Below are 24,142 nucleotides of genomic sequence, written 5' to 3' on the forward strand. Positions count from 1 at the left end.
GCATGTAAGTCGGGGCTAACATTTGCCCAGAGACGATTAATTTCACGCTATGCTGTATTGTTTACGATGTCTCTGCCATTGTGTGTGTATGTTGTCGTTGCTTACTACTGTTCAAATTTCTGGCTCCGCAACATTGTTACATGAATTATATATTAATTAAGAATCAACAATATGCTGAGCAGTAGCCTCGCCGCGGTAGAGGACTAAAACTTGCGATCGTAGGTAGGATTAGATTCCCGGAATAAAATGTTATATAATTCACACTTTGTGCATTAATTATTTGGGATCGTAACTGCTCACAAACAAATTTCCAGAGGATGGGCAGCAGCGTCCTCTGCGTACCATAATAGCACCCTACGATATCATTTTACTTCCATACGTTCAATTTTCGTTTAAATTTGGATTTTGATTTTTTTAATGAGTTAACAGTCTTTTGGTTTTTAAAATTTTGCAGAAATTTCTCCTTTTTCATCCTATACACATCATAAATTTTTATTTAGGAACAAACATGCCTTGCATCACCAATATTCTGCTGTAGTGTAAGAATATGTGGCGGCTACATCTTCTATTAAGGAGGCAATGCTGCCACTCTTTGTACTCGTTCCCTGCTGCGTCTCTCACTCTGCTCTCTATCTACTAATATGAGACATATAGATATCTTTAGTGGAGGTGTATGTCTTGCAGTGGTAGTCTATGAGCAGAACGAATATGTTACAGCGATAAACTATTCCCAAGTAACAGGTATTTTTTAAAAGTTATTTAAAACAATTGAAACTCGTCTGTATGTATAAAACTCTTATTTTCGTAATTTTGTATATGTATACATAAGTGTTATGCTCGAGTTTTTCTACGAGACCGAATCAGGAACAAGGAGATCTGTACATGAACGACAAAAACCGAAAGACGCTATGCTGCAGTCTGCATAGAACCGGTCCCTTTGTAAATCTTCGAGAGACGACCTGAAGTAATGATGATTAAATATTTACAATTAACTTAATATTTCATTAAGAAACATTAAAAATTAATATTTAATAGGTTCTGTATATTGATTTAACTTAAACATAATCAAGAAAGATTTTCATTATTAATCAGGATTGTACATAGAATTCTCAAGACTCGCGACTACAAGAGCTACATTCACTATTTCAGCGAAAGTTTGAACTGGAAGCCTCGTAGTTCGACAGTACATAAAGTGTCGAACTGCAGAACTGCTTTGAATCAAAACCAGAATATTCTCAATACGTGAGTTACCATCGTGATAGTAACTAGTTGTATTTAGAAATTGTGTATTTACTGTGTACGTTTTGTTACTTGGTCAGAATAATACAAATTATTATTTAGATATTACGACAAAGATTCAATGTGTTCCGATTAATATCTTTCTTAATGATAAAAATAAATCTTTATTCAACATTGAACGAATAATATTTTTTTATTAACGTAAAAATGAGTCTACCACGTGTTCAGATGATAAATACCTTAAAAATAAGAGAAAGAAAATCAGCGGCACTACATATTATTTCAAAAGAATAAAAAGTTATCAATTTAATAAACATAAATGAGAGCCTAGAGACGACCATAACATTCTGAAGGTGTGAATCTTCTATGAAGACGTTTATAATGTAGTAACAATTTTTATTTATTAAAAAAGGTACTTTTTTAATATTACCCGGGGTCAATGCACAAAATATTATACATTTCTCCACAAATATTTGCGAACGCTGTGAAGTTTGCGAACGCTAAGCTCTAAGTATACGATTTTTTTGCTTTTGGTATTATGTACTTATATTATATACTTCTGGTACATTGTGTATATCATACTTCGTAGAAAAATCTGTAATGTTTTTGTGGACATACAATACACTTTGATACACATGGCATTGAGAAGTAATGGTCAATATTTTAATTCCTTTAAATGTTTCTTTTAAAGTCACTTTTAAAGACTGCTATTAAAACACTTACTTACTTGTTTTTTTTCTACACAAATATCATATTTAATCATAAAATTTTGATTCTGAATCATAAATCAAAACCATCACATAAATCAAATATTTGCTCCGTTTTTGTTTTGATTCTACATAATTACTGCTAACATCAATATTTAATTAAATCAAATTTAAATTCTAATGTATGAAAAGACATTTTTCTTGGATAATATTTAATAAATATTAATATCAAAAGAAAAAAAAAATGTTTTCAATTCCTTCCATTCCTAATGTCGTAACAACATTGCTCAGAGTTACCGATGACGTCAGATTTGAATTTGAACGCAATGACTACGGACAAGCAGGATTTCCTTTTTGGCTTTAAATAATGTGGGTTGGAAGGACTTCTCAATCTTGGGATTTTCCTTGTAACATTTTATCGGGTTTACAAGGTTGACAGTGAATCATTTTAGTAACTGCGTCGTCCCTGATGTTTCACAAGGAGTTATGATCATTATGTCAGCCGATAGGGTTACTGCAAGACATACGCGTCTCCCAAGATCACCACGTTGACCGATCTTGAGTTGCACGCGTCCAGCGATTCTTGCGACTTTGCCTACGTCGTCGGTCCACCATTGGTAAGTCTACCCATGCCGCCTCTATTGACTCGTGGTCTATGTTATGACTATGAATAATAAAAAACTAATTTACTAGGTTGTTTATAAAAAATCATACAGTGGCGTACCAAGAACTTTTGCCGCCCGGGGCGATCTCCAGTTTGCCGCCCTTTCTATTATAAGTCAATCAAATAGTGGTTTTTATAAATTAATACACATAAACAAATTATAGTTATTTAATCAATATTAATTAATACATAGAGTAATTTTTTTAGACATATTTGTATGCACTCTTAAACATATTTATATAATATCTACCTTCTAGCTTTCATACTAGAAAAATCGTGTATAATGCTCTCAAAATTTATATTATTTGTAATTTCTTGTTCTATTGACAATATTGCAAGATTTTGTAGTCTTAATTGACTCATTGTAGAACGAAGAAAATTTTTTATCAACTTCAATTTTGAGAAGCTTCTTTCGCAACTAGCGACACTGATTTAAATTGTTAAAAAAATTCTTAACAAAATTACAATGTTGGGAACAGAATTTTAATTTATAATTCAAGAAAGAAAATAAATATGAAATGAGTAAGTTGCTTTTTACAAATATAAGTAAATATAAAAAATGCCGCCCCAAGGAAAGTGCCGCCCGGTGCGGACCGCACCCACCGCCCCCCCCTAGGTACGCCACTGAAATCATAGAAAGTGAAAATACTGGCAGTTGCGCTTTTGTATTGTTATTGCAATGTTTCTGTTATGTAATTATTGAGTAAAATAAAGTAATAAAAAAAACTTTTATTGTAAGCTATGTTCCACAATTTTATGTACTCAGTTACCATTCGTTCGACATTCAGAGTTCTAAGCTTTATTTTATTCAAGGCACACAAGTCGGAAATGCGCGTGTTAATATTGTTCTACTTTGAACAAAACTTTCACTGGTGTAACAAGCTCAAATCCTTTTGTATTTTAATTAACGACATCTATCTTTTTTTTCATTTAATTTAACTTATGGTATCTTTGTTCAATGGATAAGCTGAATCTGAAACTGATCATTACTGATCGAGAGTCGATGCCAGTAATCTTCTATTCGTGACTAGTTTGAATAAAGTTATGACATAAAAATTATGCAGAAATTATTTTTAAAACGGCACGTGGAATTTATTATCATCATGTAATTGTTACAAGTATATTATTTATATACATTAAGAAATCTTTAAACATTTCCTATTGGAAATCTTGAGGGGATGGTTTCGATGTACAGCAATGGAAATCCTGTAACTAAAATAATTGTGATGATTTACATACATTTAACTACTAGTATGCATAAAATATTTATAAAATGTAAAAAGCTCATAGCTTTAAAAGCAAATTAGCATAAAAACTCTCGAATTTATGTGTATGCTTATAACTTTACATAAGTTTAAAATATTGAAATAGAACTTAGTGTTAAAACTTCTCTTTTTAGCCGATAGACGCCCACTGCAAGGCAAAGACTGCTGGTTTTATTTGAGGTCGGTGTTTCAGCTCATAGACATCTAGCAAACTTACCTCCACCAAAGATATCTATGGAGATATACGATAATCGCCACGCTTGGCAGGCGGGTTGGCGTTAAGATATGCAGAGGACACCGATGCCCGTTTGTGAGCAGTGGAAATCCTATAAAACTAATGCACAAAGTGTGAATTATATGTGATTTCATCTCGGGATCGATTGCGCGACCTACGATCGCAAATTACAGTCCTCTGACGTTTAAGCTACCCCTGCTCGTGCTTAAATAATGTCAAACTAATTTAGAAATCAACATCATTTTCTCATTTCTCTGTTCTTAGTCGTCTTTTGTTGTAAACACAGTAAATCCTGAACTGATATTGTACTATAATAATATATAACACTGGAAATAGCAACACAAAATCATTCGCATTAGTCAAACCGAATTTAATGCATTTGACGCGACCACTTCATACAGTCAAAGACGGGAACGTTTCAGTTTGTTCATTCACAAATGGACTTCTATGTATGTTTACCAATCTCTATAGTTATTATTTGGTACTGTACTAATATTTGTCTAGTGCTTATGATTTATTTATTGGCGTTATTAATTTACGAGATTTTAATTTGTTCCTTAGTGTAATTGTTTCTTTTTAAAATACTACGTGTGATGTCTACGTTAAGAATATATGAATAGTAATTGATAATAATCGATTTTTATTTTTGGATTCCTACGCGTGATATTTACCTATGAGATCGCCCAGTGGATTTGCATATAGCGGAAGGCAATCCACATAGCGAGCAAAACTAGCCGTTGGGGCCTTAAAGTTCTGGAATGAAGATCAAGGACCGGCAAGCGCGGCGTACGACGATCACCTACGCAGACAGATGACCTTGTTAAGGTGGTGTGAAGAGGCTGGCTGGAAGCGACCTGCGTTATATTTGGAAATCTATGACGGAGCACTGAAACTTCTACTGAAATGACTATGCTGAACAAAATGAATTCTCTCATTAGTCAACAGTTACTTTGTTTATTTTTGTGCACATAAATAATATGGAGCTTAAAAATGTATGTATTTTATATAAATATTTTATTTGTACTTTTAGATGCTAAGTTTAGTACAGTAACAAAAAAGTAAGTTACATTGCAGAATGTGTCAGACGAATAGGTCAGTTAGTAAGTAATGGTATGGAAGCAATTGAAACTGTCGCGTCGTCTAGTGACGCGTACCAGCAGATATTTATGTTTCCGTTATTAGAAAATCCGTACAAATAGACTTAAAAGAGATACATCAGCGGTACTGCCCATAGTATATTCTTTTAAAAATGTCATATATATTATTTAATCAGATTTTTCGAATCCATTTCTCTGAATTTATTATTCGTTCATGTCGTATTGTAGTGCTTAAAGATTTATCTATTTATCTCTCTCAACGGAAAACGACGAATTGGATAATCTCAAAGATAAACATTAGCATAGACGCAGCGTGAGTAGGCGCCCCACCAGGAGGAGATATAGCGTTATGAGGGATATATTTTGTAATTGTCCCTTAGCTACAAGACCTTATACAAGTGGCAGATTTAATTTAAGCCTTAGGTAGACCCTGTAGGCGATCAAGTAAAAACTTTTACGAAATCGTACCCAAACTGTGCCCGTGAAATTTCTCGATGAGAAAAATGGTTTGCCGACCTAAATAGATCCTTATTAGGTCAAGATCACGGTTACCAGTTGCTGCCATAATTTGAACACAATAGCTAAACAGGAACGGTTTGGATACGAGGCGTAGTTAGATCAACGGAAGTTGTTGATTCACTGCATTCTTAACGCGAACAAACTATATAAAGTGTCACGTTAGCAGTTTTATACAGAATGATTGGGGTAAAAGCAAAAACCAAGCAAAAATCGATGATTTCAAATATGAGAAATAACTTAATGATAATATTGTAAGAATAATCGTTTTCAAAATTCGAATGATTATATATTAAAATAATCATCGCTTACTATTTGTCCAGACTTTGTAAAAAGTTATTTGCTCGCATTCTATTGTTCAAAATAAATAATTTAATATATACCAGAGGGACCACTTTATACAGAATGATTAAAATAAGTGCAAAGGCTTCAAATATTTTGGTGACCTATGCTATCTATACATACCTTTAGAGTTTTACACCTACAGGAAATTTCCTTGGATTAATTAAAATAGTAGAGCATAGATACGATTGTGCTTCGATTTGGGGCAACGTAGCGAGGAACAAAAGCTAAACAAAAATAAAGTGACTATATCTTGTATTACGAAACTCAACGTGCCGTACCATGCTTGAACAAGCGACATAGCTTACCATCAAGAAAACGTCATACTTGTATTTTTAATTAATAATATTAAAAACAATCTTTTAATGAACTCCAATTGGGAAGCGGCATCCGGTTTGTAGCAGCCACGATGCTGAAGAACATATTTAAAGGAGATATAAAACTATAGTAATAAACACAAATGAGTTAAAATCTTATGCATTTCTTTTTAATAAATTTAATTAATACCGATTTATTTATCTTATTTTACATTTGCATTGAACTTTATCGTGTAAAATTTCTAATACTAAAATTATGGTACAAATAAAGTACATAATTAATAATCCATAAAAACATGCACCCAGAACTGATAATTCTATTGGTTTGACAATGTCTTTTTCTGTCGTAATTGCTTCACATGAGCGCTTTTCTACATATTGGCGTATAATCTTGTTTACGAAGCCGGCCTCAGTGACTCGTTCAATTAGTTTATCAAGTTCAGATGCAGCTGGCCAGCGAGGTCTCATCAAAAAACACACCGGAATGCTTGTGACCCGCTCTTCGAGTATATGCACCGAGTAATTAAAATATCTTAAAAACAATTCATTGGTCGCCAAGAGAAATCGTTTACCATTCGCGATCTGCTCTAAATATTTCGGATAATCTGATAATGTAACTGCTTGAAAATTCGTCTCGAATGATGTATTCCGGTAAAACTCTTTGAGTTCCAAGAAGCCGCCGTAACCTTCGACCGTGTCCAAAGCTTCGTTCACGGTTGTTAATCGTGGCTCATAAATAGTACGTTCAAAGCGTTCTACAAGATCGCTGTGGTATATTACGCGTATTATTAGGCAGAACCAAATCCACAAAACATAAATGCTGTTTTTTAAACGACACTTTGTTATAAAGCTAGCCGGTTGACCAAAAAATATACCTAAGATGTCAAAAAAAACTTTTTTTATTTGAGTTTCTTTTGTAATAAATTTATTGATAATCATAATAGTTATTATGATTGTTATGAAAGCGAAGGCTAGAAGAAGAGTGATATTTGTGAGGAAAGGGAGGAAAACTTTGGCCCAAGCGTAAATTTCACGGCTTTCAGGTAAACACCAAACTATTTCATAGCTTCCATATACATATGACACCTGTGCTAATATATATCTTTTATAATTCAACGTAAATTTTGGACTCATTATTTCAGCTTTTCCATCAATTAGGTTACGAAATGCATTGGCTTTTCTAGAATTTGTAATAGCTCTGTCATTGTCAGGTGGTGATGCAACAATTTCTATAGTTGCGTTAAGCCTTTCTATAACGAGACTCAAAACATCACCATCTATACCGCTTACATAAGCTTCATTATTCGCGTTTGTCTTAAATACCATGTAAGGAGCAAACTGTGTGTCTGTAATTCGTATAGGGCATCGTTGAAAATTCTTGAACTTTCTACCAAAATGTTTATTTTCGTTAGTATTTAACGTTACTGGGTTAAAGTTATCACATTTCCCATCACTGTGTGGTAAGTACGTAGTAAACGTTACATTATCGTTATTTCCATTTGCACTTATTATTATTATATTGCTAATATCATTCTTCCATGCCAGTCTCGTCAAATTTAACAACACGGAATTACTTTTCTCTACTGCAGTTAGAACTAATATTATACTGATTGGATTTACTACGTCTTTAATTACAGAATTTAAAAAATATTTGAATTCCTCTGGGTTCTTTACGAATAATACAGTTTGTTTATATTTGACAAAATTGTGAAAATCAGTCTGTTTTGCAATATCTGTTACGTTGCATGTTACTACTGATGCGGAAAATTTCGACAAAAATCTATTAACATCATCCGGTTCAGAATTCCACCATGCCACGCACGTCGCTTGTCTATGATCAAATATTTCATTTGCTAAGATTATAGATTTATCGATCAACTTTAATTCTACATACCAAAAAAATAAGATTTTGTACAGAAATAATATGAACAATGAATTCATTTCTGTCAAACTTTACTAACGATATGCAGTAGTGTACGATTTCATGTCTTTATATAATATTCAATTGCTAAGCAAAGCTTCTTTTCTTTATTATTTATTCACGAAATCCAAGGCACTGTGTATATTAATTTGAAATTATATTAGTCCTAATGTCGGCATGTCAATAAATTTTCACTCACAGGTAATACAAACAAATCATAAATATTCTTGCATTTTTTGTGTTTTTTTCTAATATTGTTTGCAATTCATTGAAAAAGTATTATATATATAGTTTGGAGTTTTAAGAGCAGGAGACCAATGTCTCACAGTCTAATAAAATTTCTGTCAAAATCAATTTTCGATCAGATGCGAACGTATTGTAATAATGTGGGATATGTTATTGTTTGTAGCGCTCGATATCTTCGGCTACAATTATTCTTTTCAAGTACTCATAAAGGAGGCCTATGCCTTGCAGTGAGCGTCTATCGGCTGATATGATGATGTTAGTCATCTATTTAGTTATTCCTTGTAAACTATACATCGTTTGCATTTTATATCCTTTGCTTGCATGCAACATTATTTTTGTTGACAACTCCCCAAATGTGGAAGCCATGTCCATAGTCTTCAAATGGTTTTATATATCAGTTCCTATTTCGGCCTTCACCTCGTCGCACTTCCCTAACAGATCCCCAGCAGCTCGGTACAGCGGTTTCGGTAGCACTATAACTTACTACTATAAAAAAGTCAATATCTAAAGACAGCCATTAATACTTCGGACATATTTACGTTCGATTGATTTATTGTTACTTTGCGCCAAGTAAATCATAAAGTTGTCAGTCTTGGGTTTATATTTGTTTTTTGGTGTTAAGTAACTTTTGATGTAAATAATGTTAATTCAACAGAAAATAATACATTATTCTTGATCCATTCCTGTTATTTCCAACAATTATTTTCGTTACTAAAAACTAACTTTTATTATATTTTATTTATAAAAGTTTTTAACAATTTTATTTTTTGTAACCTTAGTTTTCGATACAGAACAAGATCTTGTTAAAGTCCTCGGAAGACGCTGAATGTTGGCCGTTTCCAACCAGTCCTTTTGGAAATCTGTTTTAGGCTATGTCTAACATTTGACGTAATGATGATTATAAACTGCAGCAAAATATTTGTCATTACGGAGTCTCTAAGATTACATTTAAATTTTTATACAGCCAGACTTAAAAACAAAAAATAACGCCCACGGTTTCAGAGTTCAATAGGATTACCATTTTTTAAAGACTTTTTTTCAAGACGTTACTAATGCAGTGATACATACGAAGTTATGAACATTTATTTCTATTTATGCAAAGTTATATAATTTTTCATATCCGTCCGGAAACTTAAAGATAAAAATATTAATAACGACAATAAATAAGACAAGCAAAGATAAACATGCAACATTCACTAACAAAATAGTAGTTAGTACAGTAGTAACCTAATTTAAGCCTTTACACTCATATGTCCAATATAACTACGAAATATACGGATAAACACATCGAAGGAGGCGAGCCATTCCATTATCTTCAATACGCCGTTAAAATTATTTGGCTGCATACATGAATCCCACCTAGACATTTAAGTATAGCGAAACGATGCAACTAAATATAGTAATAATTTGAACATCAAAATGCAAAAAGTATATACTTGACCATGTTTAAGACTGGCCGTACAGGTTACACTAAATACATTATAAAAGGATATTGTAGGACGCGAGGTATTTTACTTGTAATAGATGTCAGGCTCTTAGGTTTAAGTGACAGACGTGCGTGTCAGTCTGACTTGTCTTTGCGTAATGCGAACATACATTATTTTTAGATCAAAGTAGAATTTGTTAAATATTGCTTTATTAACTAGAAGTACTAGTGAGAAGGCTACAACGTTTTATTGACGTTATGCTGTTAACAGATTTAGGCTTTTTGCAGCTTCTTCGAAATTGATCTCAAGGAAACAGAGGTCCGTGAGCTAAATTTACTCTGGACTACTGTATTCCAGTTATATAGATGTTCACACGACGTGGAACTATATCCCTACAGGTGTATAATGTAGTAAATGGGAGCAACATGTAGGTTTGCGAAGCAAGGATTGCTCAGCGGTAGAAAGCGACTAGGACCTCTTCTGTTCACCCTCGCGTGAAATCGGGCGTGGTGGAGGCGGCCGTCGGTGTTGTGCGAGAGATGATTATGTGGTGTATCTTGCCCGCCAGTAGTCTGATGCGGGATGACATTATATTACGATATATTAAATACAATTAACATTTACTGCATTCTAAGTATTACTAAGTAAAATAAAAGTGGCCTCTCCCATTACAAGGTTCCTACAAAACACGCACCACCTTACCTCCTCTGTAGACACAACACTGCAAGCGCTAACCAAACATCTCCATCTACCATTGCACCTGCGACACTCCTCACAGGACGCCGCGTTGTACACTACAAAACCACAACACGACACCCGTTTTTAGGGGGTGGCTGCCCGCATTTTTACCGCGAACAGCGTGGGCTGACTGAGATTGGATTCGCATTCCCTCCTTGGCTCGTCTGTGGTCTACGCTGCCGTCCCAAGCCGCATACACAGAACAACGCTGCACAGCTCCACACGGGTAGAGCGCTTTACTAAGTGCGACTTCATGCAATTGGCACGCGCACATACAGTTTTGTTTATTTTTAAACTTTTAAGTTCACGGACTCTTCTGCACCGTTAGCTAAGCTCCGATAAAACTGTAAAAGCCTCCGGGCTAACAGCAACAACTTCAACCGACATTAAGTAAGTGGCCTCTGCGAATTCGTTTAATGAGTATTCCTATCCTCTGATTTTATGATGTACTCACGCATTGTTACTACACACTTTTTCGATGTATTTTAGACAAATTAGAGCGCCCGTAATCCTGTATTTGTGTTCCTTGCAACTATCATGTGATAGCGATCGATGTGATAAAAATCATTGTATAGTGAGTTAGAATGAGTCTTCTCTTAAACAGTGAATAGACGCGCCTAGGCTTTGGTACCAATTAATATGTAACAAACCAAAATTTACTACAGTAAGATAATGCCTGCAATTCGAAGATTCGTTCAATCGAGTATTCTAACATCTATAACCTTAATTAAGAGAAATTTTCCCGATGTTTAATGACAAGTAATACAAAATTATTTTTGAACATCACTTATTTTAATAATACATGATATACCATCTTTTAAAGACCTGGTTTCCGTTTAAAGTCAACGATTATCTTCGTATCTCGAACAGCTTTGTCGGTCATAAAATTTATCACAGATTATATAAATAAAAACAAGTTTTTTTTTTTATATTTTATTATAGACAAAATTTTCAAAACTTATCATATAATCGTGTACATTTATAAAAAACAACAAAAACTTAGCTCCTTAACTAAAACTATGTGCGCACAAATAAATGTATAACAGTATCAAAAATATTACATAAAGTGACGTTTCAAATAATTGTTCGAAAAGTTGAATCAATTTTCGTGTCATTAAGTATTGTTTTGTGGTTTGCTAGATTACTGTATAAATATATTAGTTACAAAATATATTTTTTTAATTACTTACATCTTTATTTATTCACATTGAAAGCATTGTTCCGGAAGGCATAAGCGAAAGCTTATTAATAATTTAAATATAAATGCTTATAGGTATCAAAATGTGGGCGTACAAAATGTCGATTAAATTTTTAAAAAATATTTGATCTTTTTTTTATTATATATTTAGTAGAGAAGATATTTACGTTGTTAATATTAAAAATTGAAACATTCTCAAAACACTTTATATTCGAGGTAGCTTGGGCACTTTAGCATATTGTACTGATCAATATCCAGAATCATATAAGTTATTAATAAATTAATTATTTCTATTTAAACATTTCAGTGCTTCCTTTACTGTTTGACATCAAGATTAAAAACGTGTTTCGATCTTGTGGTTCATAGCCAAATGCAATTTTAATGTAATATTATTAAAAAATATACGCCATCTATCCGCCGCGTTGAGTCAACGCAGCGTCTACGAGCAAAATAGCTCCGTTGATAATAGACAAAGATGCTTTCGCGAGGTTCTTGTCTCTGAAATCACTCTTGCCGTAATGTTGAAATCTATAATAAAAAAAGAATTATTTAATTTTAAAAATTTGCATCTGACACTGAAATATTATTTGTAGTAATTTTTTTCTACATTTAAAGAGGTGATTAGTAGGAGTAGTAGCTCATTGGCATCTCTTTCATATTAGGCGATAGACGTTCACTGCAAAGCATAGGCATGTGCCAAAGATCGTCACGATGACCGATCTTGCGCTGCCCGCACACAGCGACTTTCCGCGACCTTAATTATGTCGTCGGTTCACATGGGTTGGGTTTCCTAATAAAGCTTAAATAAATCCTATCCTCCTCCTCCTAATAAAATGTTTTAGTCTCAACGGCCGTCGATTGTAAAATAGTAAAAAAAAGCAATTTCAAAATTCTAATTATTATATAAACTAATTATTATTGTTCACTATCTGTTCCTGCAGACTTTGTACTGCTGTATATATATGTGTGTGTGTGTATATATATATATATATATGTAAACTAAACTGCAGGCTCCTTCAGATTTTTCATCTCCATCTAAAGGTTGTCTTGTAGAGATTGCCTCGAGCGATAAGACCGCCTCTTGTACCTTTATAAGAATTGTGGTTTTTCTTTCTAGCTATACCTAATTTCACACAATTTAGTCTTTTTTTATATATGTAGTATTGGTACATACCTGTCAATGATAACTGCACCACTAGCAACAAACAATGCAACACCGACCAGCGAATAGAAGATGTCGATACGCTTATGTGACGGCGTCTGCATCAAGTAGCCTGCAATCAGATAGGTATTATCAAAATAATTTGTACGTACCGAAATAAACGCTTCTTTTTACACGGTCTTTTCAAACGTTTTTTGAAATTAGGCGTTTCAATAATAAAATTAAAACTCTTCTTTTTTATTCTTATTTTCAAAAAATTTCTACTAGTCGAACTTTTCTATACAGTAATAAAATACAATGGGATAATACCATAAACCCGGTTTTGGTATATTCCGTATTAGATGTACACGCTTATTATGGGATTAATTAATTTTTATTGAATATTAATTCGAAAAAATGTTGTCTGAGAAGATGAATTGTTTTCGTTTTGTAAATACTCATGTAATTTGTATTTAATTATTAATTCTTTTGCAAGGTTTATTGGAAAGAGTTTTCTCTCATTACATGATTGTATCACATGTATTTTTACACGCTTTTCTAAAAAAACATATAAACCGTGTAAAAACAAAAATGACAAAAAAACGCCTTTGTTGTTTTACCTTTACTACAAGAAACGTAAATGCATGTATGTAATAGTAAAACACTTATTACTATTGATGGCTGATATGTTTTATAAGTCTGTCAGAGTGTGGTGACGCAATAAGTGTTTCTGGTGCGTAGGTGAGTTTATAGTGAGTTAAACAGACATCTTGGCCTTAAGGTGGCGACCGCATGGGAGGTGAAGTTTATAATTAAATATTTAAAAAGATTAAGCATTGTTTTCTGTGTAAAAATGTAGAAGTTAAAGGTCGTTTTAGTCATCGTACATATATTTATAGTATTGCGGAAACCGCTGTACCGCGCCCTTGAAAAGCGCGGCGAGGTAGAGGCCGAGAAAAACGATCATGAGCGTCTCCGTCGCCTGCGTTGATGGCAGACTAGCGAAGCTGAGCTAGCAGAGCTGATATACTCCTTCCCGTCTCGCCGTGGGTATAACTTAAACGCGGTACGATTTCGACAAAATTAATACTACATTATATATTTAATAAATAATAAATTAACTAAGCCTATTTGTTTTTAATTTATTAATATACATATTATTCTTTCATGTAGTAATTATATTATATTAATCCAGCATCTAAATCGTAAATAAAACGCATTTTCAGAGCAAGCAATAAAACTTACATCAAACATTTTGAAGATAAGGCGGTTAATCATATGACGAATGCCTTGGTTACCACCGTTTCTATATAACTACGGCTTACGATATAATCTTCTAAGTGATTCAAAATCAAACAATGATTCCGACTAAAACAAATTTAGTGTTAACTGTAATTACAGATAAGATTATTTTAACTATGAATAATCATAAATCTGTCATTGTAACGTACGGCTAGGTATGTAACACGTCATTATTTTTTTTTAAATTACATTGTTCAGGTGTGGTGAAGGTTATTCTCGGGATTTCTCTACGAAATGAAATCAGAAATCAGGAGACGAACGAAAGTAACCGACACAGACCAGCGGATTGGCAAGTTGAAGTGGCTGGCATTGGGCGGGTTACATAGCGCGTTACATAACAGAGGAATCTGATACCTTAAGGCTCTGGAGTGTGACCACGGACTGACAAGCGCAATGTAGGACGTCCACTGCTGTACATAGACCTCCTCCATAGATATCCTAAAAAGGCGTGTTGAAATCTCTGAATCTAACGTCTCCTTCAGACCTTAATCAAGTCGTTTGTCCACGTTGCGCGTGAATGTCCTGCGCTGCACTTCCCAATCCGTGGTCTCCTATCCACCTTAAGGACACAGCGAACATCTGTTCTCTGCGCTTTGTGTCTTGCTCGCTGTCACTTCAACTTTATAATCTGCTGAGTATATCGGTAAATTTCTTTTAATTTTTCATATAGCGGACTTCAAAAGTAATAAGCAGTAAAAGTATCAATTTTCCTCACCAGCAGCGGCCCCTGCGAATATGATGAGGTAACCAACGAATGTCCCCGTGACCAGCATGCCAAGGTCAGCGTCGCTGTTGTAGCTGTGGTAATGTATTGCCACGCACGAGCATGTCAGAGCCTGAAAACAATTATATTTAAATATTAAAAGATTTATCACACGATGACGGCAGAAAATTCTTAAATCGTTTTTTTTACCATCGTATTTAAATACAATATGTTAATATACGACAATTTGTGTTATCTTTGTTAAATATATTATTTGTAATTGTTCCCCTGCTGTTTAGGGCAGGGACGTGACGTTACATTTCGGGAATAAATAATTCTTTAGATTTTTATTAACCTTGCTCCTTTCTTTCCTCACAAATTCTTTCTCTCTTTCTTCACATCCTTCACAAAATCTTTCATTCTTCACGTTCTGATCTTCTTTCACACATCGCCTTACTTCCCTCATCTACATTCCTGATTAACTTTGCCTTACTCTTTTATTACATTTAACTGGTTTGTTGTCGTCGGTCTGTTAACTATATTATAATTCTACACAATATTTAATAAGGAAAAATATATGAAATGTGTGCTACTTCAAGGGTCTACCATTAAGAAGCATTCATTTACCATTCATTAATAACACTTTTTAAATGTAACTAAATAAATAACATACGTATATATATACCTTACTTATATTAGTATCTAATAAAAGATAACAAATAAAAATCCAAAGAGTTAGTTTCTAACCCGAAACCAATTAGTCAAGTTATTGCGGTAAATACACTCTAACAATTAAGTCACTGGAAGTTTTCAAAAGGTTAGTAAAGCTACTTGTCACAGTAGTATTTAGTATACTGTAATGAGAAGTAGAGATGTATATTTCCTTGTAGCACTCGACATGTATATATTGTATTTTAACTGTATAACTTAAATATTGTAAAACTATGTGGCTATTTTTACGATAAATGTATTATAGATACTTTCTGTTATAAGTATCTGTAGTATGTATGTACATTCATTTCCAACACCTTTGACACTTAATAGCCGGGGTCTAAAGGGGAAGCGACCCAACGTAGTTACATCTATTTCGCCCAATTGAAGCCATTGTGACAAAGACGAGGATAAAAATTTGCACACGCTTGTGAGCTGCGTCGAGAATTCGCCGATAGATACGAGAAGATGAGCGGTCATGAAACACTGGTATAACCTTCTGGGAAAAAGTAATATTGTAGAAGGAGGCTGCGAACACAGAGAGAGAGCAAGAGAGAAAAAAAAGGGGAGAGAAACAGATAGAAATAAAGAACATCTGAACTTTTAATCCGCAGCCAGACGTCGTAAGGGGTTGTACCGCGCCCTTCAACCATCTTAATAAGGGCTTGGCGACGGATCTGTAACGATCCGCCGCGCGTATGTCCCGACCTTGAGGTTCCTTGTGAGCTAAGGCACTAGGCTATCGCCGGCTAATAAACAAAACGAATTATGTCATAATATGAAAACAAATGTTGGATCACACATTTGTTTATAAATGAGACAGCGTGATATCCGCGAAATCCTACACACTTACTGAGTACGTGCGCTGACGTAATTTTCTAGCCGCACGAAGGTCTGCCGGCAGGAGAGAATGATGTCATATTCTAACTGGTCATATTAAATGCGGGCCGCGTATCACCCGAGTCGAAGGTTTTAATTTGTAAATTCATTAATGCTTAGTTTACAGACAAAGTAATGAACGTCATTGTCATGTTAATAAATTTAATAAAGCCAAGACGAACAGTACATTTGAGTAAACTTGTGCGCACAAGTTTACTCCGACCCATAAGCTGCGCAGTTCTAGCAATATAGCCTTCGTCGCGTTAGGAAATTTGACGACGAATTTGTTTGCTTCAATATTTTATGCGATAAAAGCACCTATTGCCGCGGTATGACGTCACTATCCAAATATCAAATTTTTGATTTTCAAATAAAATTTCCGTCAATATTGATTGCGATAAATATGTTATTATTTGATAAGAATTTATGAGTAGAATATATTAATAGGTATACTTTTGTTGATCACTGGCCATGTTGATATGTATAGCATAAACTGAATGTACCGACGACATCGCGGTGAGTCGATGCGTCATTGCGACGGTCTATAGTGGAGGCCTATGCTTTGCAATTGGCTCACACGATGATGATGATGAAGAAATGTGTAGTTGACGTATTATTATAATATGTCGTTACACCTATGTGTATAACCGCCCGTATTCTTTGTCGAGCCCAATTCGAAATAGTTTGGAACAACATATAATTTATACAAAATGATAATAATTTCATTGCGTTCTTTTCTTCAATCTGAGGCGTACGTATTTAAACGAACCTAAATACATAATCCGCAACCGAACCTATAAAACGTAAAAAAATCGTGCGGACGAACACTCCAATAAAGATTAAGCCATGAGCTAAATTGCAGACAGGGTCACTCGTAAGCCTTGGACAAAACATTCTATATCAATGCTATAAAACGGACGCGCACTGCATGTCGTTGCGACATTACGAATTCGACCGAGTTTACAGCTCGTTGATACCGAGACTTCGACACATTAGCTGTTTACGTTTAAGACGTAGCATCAATAAAAATATGACACCGAGCCTTATTGGTAAGGTGACAGTCGGTCAGAGAGCGCTCGAAATGTCTCTACGAGATCGAATCATGGGGTCAAGAATGAGCAGATCCACACAGGAATGAAAGTAACTAACATAGTCCAGCGGATTGGCAAGTACAGGGTGGCCCATAAGTCCTTTGAAATGAAAAAAAATTATTAAAATAAAACTAATTACATTATGAATTAAATTTTTATTTACAAAAAAAGCTTAAAAAACGGGAATTATTTTTTGAAAATAACATCTTCTAAATGTAATCCGTTGCGATCACGGCACTCTTGCAAACGACGTCTAAAATTGTCGATGACTGCGCGGCACGTCACTGCTGAAATGTTTGTCATTTCTCTGCGGATGTTTTCTTTTAGGGCCTCAATTGACCGCGGGTTTGTGTCGTATACTTTAGCCTTAAGGTAGCCCCACAAAAAAAATCCATCGGGGTCAGATCTGGACTACGTGGAGGCCAGGAAATGTCTCCTCTCTTAGAGATCACTTTGCCAAGAAAAAATTGACGGATAACGGGCATAGCAGTGTTAGAGGTGTGAGAAGTGGCCCCATCCTGTTGAAACCACGTCCTGGCATTAAAGCCTGAAAAGTTTTGCAATTCTGGTATGAAAAACTCTTCGATCATAGCCACATATCGCTCCGACGTAACAGTAACTGCGCGCCCTCTGCCATCCTCAAAGAAGTAAGGCCCTAGGATACCATGGGCTGACATAGCGGCCCAAACAGTCACTTTCGGACTATGTAAGGGCTTCTGATGCTTAAGTTTTGGATTGATGGGGCCCCAATAGCGGCAATTTTGTTTACTAACATGCCCGTTAAGATGGAAATGAGCCTCGTCAGAGAACATTATGTTATTGAAGGAAGTAAACCGATTCAACATTTCATTCGCATAATTTTGTCTTTGAATACCGTCAGTTTCCTTTAATTCTTGAACCAACTGAATTTTGTAAGGGTGCATATGTAAATCTTTCTTCAAAATCCGTTGTAACGATGTCCTGGATACGTTTAATGCTCTGGCGCGCTTACGAGTTGACTGTGTCGGATTTTCGCGAATAGACTGTGTCACTGTGTCTATGTTTTGTTCCGTACGTGACGTCCTTGGGCGACCCAACCGCGGTTTATCTAACGTCGAACCGGTCTCCTCGAACTTAGCAACCCAGTTCTTAATCGTTTGAAGAGTTGGAGTGTCGTCAAAGTTGTGTAAAACTTTGTGTTTTCGAAATTTACGCCGCGCAACGGTTGCCGAATTGTCGTTTTTATAAAACTCGCGCACACAAAACGCACGGTCTGCTCCGGTAAAATGCTCCATCGCGACTAAATTCCCAGAAACCGAAGTTACTCCCATCGCTTCCCCTGCACCGCTCACGCGCGCCCTGTTCGTTTTATTCAAATTTTACTTTTCAAAGGACTTATGGGCCACCCTGTACAAGTGGTTGCATATTTAGATGTCTTTGTTATGATCATCGAAATACGTTAGATGCAGGCCTATGCAGAAGCAGAGGATGTCCTAAGGTTGAATATAATTCATGATAAAGAAATATAATATTCCAGTCTAGAATTTTATAGTTAAATATTGTTTCTTAGTTTATTTTTTCACTAATAGTGTTAGTGTTTCAAAGTTTTGAAATGCTTTTTCTTATTATTCATGGTGTACTATGAGTAATAAGATAATATATATTATTGGTAGAAAATAAGCTATACCTTTTATACCTAGAAGAAATAACCCGGTATAAAAAGTCCACAATTTTATTAAATAACTTGTATTCGTTTAGTGGCATAAAAATAACTGAAATGCATGATAAGAATTTAATGTTTTTATGAAAATAATCGGAACATAGATAACTTATCATTTTTAACGTAAATTTTACTAAAAGATAATGTTTTAAATTTTACACATGTTGCGAAGTGCGATACGCACACATAAACACCAAAAATAGGTATACCCTGCGCACCGTGATGCAATTTCTCAAGCGCCGTAGATATTATCGTGGATAACGTATTGACCACAATTGGGTTATGTTTATATACTGGATAAGTGGTTTTAGATGTAAAATCTTTTAAAACGCGAACATATAACGTATTTGCGGCAAACAAATTAAAGTTTTTACACCTATTTCCAATCTTCATGTTGAAACTGATCACTCTGAAATCTGTTACATTTATTTATTCTCCTATCGGATAGGTCAGACCAGTAATCACAGACAGTACAAAGTCTACAAAGACCGACAGTAAACAATATTTTTATATTAATGTATGAGTAATCCGAATTTTTAAAATACTTTATATGTATATATATCATCGTTATCGTATTTTTAAAATACTTTATATGTATATATATACGTCATTAATTATTAATTAAAACATTAGTTCCTGGATAGGATGTACCATACATTGATTAATAGAAAAAGAGCTATACATTCACCCCATTTAAGCTTTTGCACCTATAATCAATTATCTTATATAACTAAACGCTAGTAAACAAAGTTCTCATAATGTATAAAAACCCGAAAAACCAGAGATTTTTTCTTTACAAAAGTACTTACTTAATAACTTACTTAGTAACTTTCGGTAAGTACGCATTATAAGTCAGATTATTGGTTAAAGTAAAACCATAACTAGGTGAATAGAAGAAGACTGAAATGACTTTCATCAACTTTATTCTTCGTTTTTTACTAACGCTTGATTTACTAAAACCTAGTAAAATATTTGCAAAGATACTTATATCAATAAATAATTATTTAAATATCGGACAAACGCAATTGAGGTCACGTAGAATAAACAAGTACCCAATGTATTAGGGGAACCGGAAAGTAACGTTCCTGTCGACATATTTAAGCATTAAAAATTTGTATATTAGACTAAAGGTTGATAACACAGGTGAATATAATGTTGATTAAAAATAAAAACTTACTAAAAATGTAGTCGTGTGAATTTAACTTAAGAACGCGATATTACTTTCCGGTCCCCCTTATAGATAAAATTGATTTCATATCTACAAGTATTCAAATAATATTACGATTTTGCAAGGATTTTTTTACTTGTAGATGTAATAGCTTGAAGAAGGTTTTTACGCGTATTTCTTATTAACTGACACAAAGTGATCACTCAAAAATATGTAACATTAATTTATTATTTCTTGCGATAGGCGAATAAAATATAATAATACGAATTCCGAAAAATGTAATACAGTATTTATTATATCTGGAACCATTGGTTTTTGGATAATAATCACCATAACAACCATCTTGTAATACATATAAACAATAAAAAGATATGTGCGTATTAAATATCAACGTCTAATCATATCAAACTTCAAGGATTCTGAGAATTGCAACAAGGTTCGCCATTAAGCGCATTAAAAAATTCACTCAATTATTACTGTTTACAAAATGCTATAAATTCAATAAGTATAATAAGGATGTATTCGAATTTAAACTAAAATTATTAAAAAGAGATTTGATTCGATGTTGTCGACACTATAAAAAACTAACCAAGTATTTTTCTCGCACTTTTATCTTAACTTCTATACTAATAATCAATATAGAATATTCGAATGTATTCGAATTAATACTCTGTTAACAATAATCATATTATATCTATCATTATCATATTATATGACTTTATGATATCATATTATATGACATTATATATGACTTCGCCTGATAACATTTCTGACCACGCCCTGCACGGTTCAAAACAAACATTTGATAGAGTCAACAAACGTTTGACCATCATCAAAAATAAATTCCGTACGGGTCGAAATAAATAAAACCGTTTAAAAATTAAAAAGCCAACGCCCTTTTCGCTTTTCCATGCCACACGCTACTTGATTTATTTTCACTTGTTTATTAAAAACGTCACTTTTTTTTATAAAAGAATAAACTTATAGCATTTCAAGTTAAAATTAACAAAGCGGTCACAAATTCAGTTTAATCAAAAGGATATATAATCTGTACGATAGGTCTTCGCAATCAAATGATTCTTTCTGTAATGTCTTGGAGAAAATTTAACTCAATCGAATAAAATTTAGACATCATATGCTTTAAAAACATTATGGACTACAAATATCGTAAGTTGATATAAAAAAAAACAACTCGTTACTGGCGTTACAAAAACCAAAACATTATTATGTCAAGTTGGATTAATTCAATTTGCAGAACTTCTAAGGATGAATTTAAAAAAATATTTTGATTCTACAAAATCATGAATGTATGTTGTGATAAATATTATAAACCATTTTATCATTAAAAAAAGTAAACAACAGTTTTATAACATAGCAGGAATTTTAAGGAATCGCTATATATTATAAAAACAAAATTCTTGCAGGTGCAGTGGTAAACCAGTTTAGCCAAGTTCCCATAATTGGCCTTGACACGAATGTTCTTGTCTTATTTTTAATACATTAATTTTTAAAATTTCCTTCACCTATATATGTGACTACCTAAAAAATTTACAATTTTTAAAATCTACATATATAATTACAAATCGGTTTATACGCGTTCGTTGTAGGCAGTATATTTGTAAACAAAAGTTATTCATTTTAGTTCACCAATACAAATAAATCTTACTTACCAATTCAAGGAACTTGACAATAGTTAATCTGCTGATGGTCATTTTGGATGCACTCAATATAATTTATTTAAATTTAAAAAAAACTTATATTTGACACCGGCGTTGCAGTGACGAACAGAATAAGACTGAAGTAAAGCGTAAATGCGGCTGGAACGGTGGCGTCGCCTCGCGGCTACGACGCATGACATCATACAATGCGTAATCCATATTTTTTTAAAGACACAGGATAAATATAAGTCTTATAATTAAAATATATATCGCTTTCATAACTATAATTTATTGTTATTAATATCTATGACCCATTATTCCACGTAATCAATCATTATTTGTGTTTATTTAACAATTACGGAAACTTTTGTTGTCATTCATTGTATATTCCAAGTTAAATCAATTTCATGGAATCCCTACAAACGTCGATAACTTTTTAAAATGACATCAGCCATCGACTAATATATCAATTAAAACCTTTAAATCTAAAATGCAAAACTTTGTAACAAACGTCGTGCCTCAACGTGAATTTTTTGTCAACATAATACAAGTGGAATTTTCTACTTTTGTAGTCTTTATTTAATTAAATACGAATGTAAATGAATAATTTTAGTTTATTTTCACGTTTGCAACAGCTTATTTTAAAATAACCGTTCAATATAAACAATAATATTTAAAGTTCTCGAATTTCATCGAAAACAAAATTTGGCAATTATGTTTCTCACATAAAATCAAGAGCGTCATATTAATTATAAGTAAATAGATAAAATTTTAGATTTGTACGCAAACATTACCAAATATTAATATTCTTGTAAGATTTAAAATAATTAGTAGTAATGAAGTGGTGGTTATTTACTTGAATGATAAATACTCAACATTTTTTAAGTAGGATAGTTTTTAAAATCAAAATATCGCCATTTTGTGTGTATTACAACTTCAAGCGTTGCTGTAAATTTATTAACTCTAATACGATTTAAAACGCTCTATTGTTAAATAGTTTGATCATAAAGAAAATCACTGATTACATCTCTCTAGCAAGAAACTATCCAAATAAGTATTACCACTACAACTATTTATTCAAATGTTCAGTAGTGTAATAAAGAAACACTTCAGTCAGTACAGAATTTAATTTATTTAGCATGCTTATTGATTTTAAGTGTAAAAGTTTTAAGGAAGTGAAAATATACCATGTAAGTAAGAAAAAAGTTTTAAAGCTTTTACACCTATTTCGAATAACCTTGTTACATTAATATGTTAAATTAAATTATTTTTGTTATTGGAATGAGATAGGCTAATAACTTCCGGTAGTACAACTTTTGTACAATACATTGACAACACAAAAATGGCGCGTTAACTCCATCTATAATCATCGTAGCCACACCGTCGATGCATGTTATGTATATTTTTAAGATTTTGGTTGTGTACGTCCGTCGAGTCTGTTCGTTTAACGATTTAATCCAATTTAACACTATCGTGCTAGCGTGTTTGTGCTTCTGAATATAACAATGACGACTCCGGTTACTCACTAGTTTTAAATGCGTAGGTGTTTCACAGATTGTGACACATATATGTATGTCGATAAATTAACATCATCACAAGAATTTCAGTTTTAATATTTCAACATGAACGGGCTAGCATTCAACATGAACTAGGTGATAACTATATGTTATCTTGGTATAAATACGTTTTTATTTCCAATATCTTTTTCGTGTATACTCAATTGAGCAAAATATCCATATATGCCTTAGTTCCGGAGGGTAAAATCACTTTAGTTTAATTTTTAAAATATTTTTACTATTATAAAAAATGAGGATAGTTCTTTTAAATAATACTATTTTTCGTTATCTACAAGAAAAAATAGGTTCACATAGAAAAGCT

At 33.4% G+C, this 24,142-nt stretch overlaps 2 protein-coding genes across 2 annotated transcripts; both read right to left on the reverse strand.

Moving 5' to 3' along the window:
- Nucleotides 1-6,580: 6,580 nt before the first annotated feature.
- Nucleotides 6,581-8,323, reverse strand: LOC137932278 (uncharacterized). Its single transcript, XM_068775882.1, has one exon. The coding sequence runs from the start codon at nucleotides 8,321-8,323 to the stop codon at nucleotides 6,581-6,583; it is 1,743 nt and encodes a 580-aa protein (XP_068631983.1).
- Nucleotides 8,324-11,678: 3,355 nt separating this feature from the next.
- On the reverse strand, nucleotides 11,679-22,407 carry LOC137932288 (protein snakeskin-like). Its single transcript, XM_068775894.1, has 4 exons — nucleotides 22,277-22,407; nucleotides 15,071-15,191; nucleotides 13,087-13,186; nucleotides 11,679-12,440 (listed from the first exon to the last, which is right to left on the reverse strand). The coding sequence occupies exons 1-4, from the start codon at nucleotides 22,316-22,318 to the stop codon at nucleotides 12,323-12,325; spliced, it is 381 nt and encodes a 126-aa protein (XP_068631995.1). The 5' UTR covers nucleotides 22,319-22,407; the 3' UTR covers nucleotides 11,679-12,322.
- Between the last annotated feature and the right edge of the window lie 1,735 nt (nucleotides 22,408-24,142).

This window comes from Battus philenor, unplaced genomic scaffold, assembly GCF_028537555.1.
Source record: "Battus philenor isolate CCGP_79_NKW_IND1 unplaced genomic scaffold, ilBatPhil1.0.hap1 SCAF_9, whole genome shotgun sequence".
Classification (NCBI taxonomy): Eukaryota; Metazoa; Arthropoda; class Insecta; order Lepidoptera; family Papilionidae; genus Battus; species Battus philenor.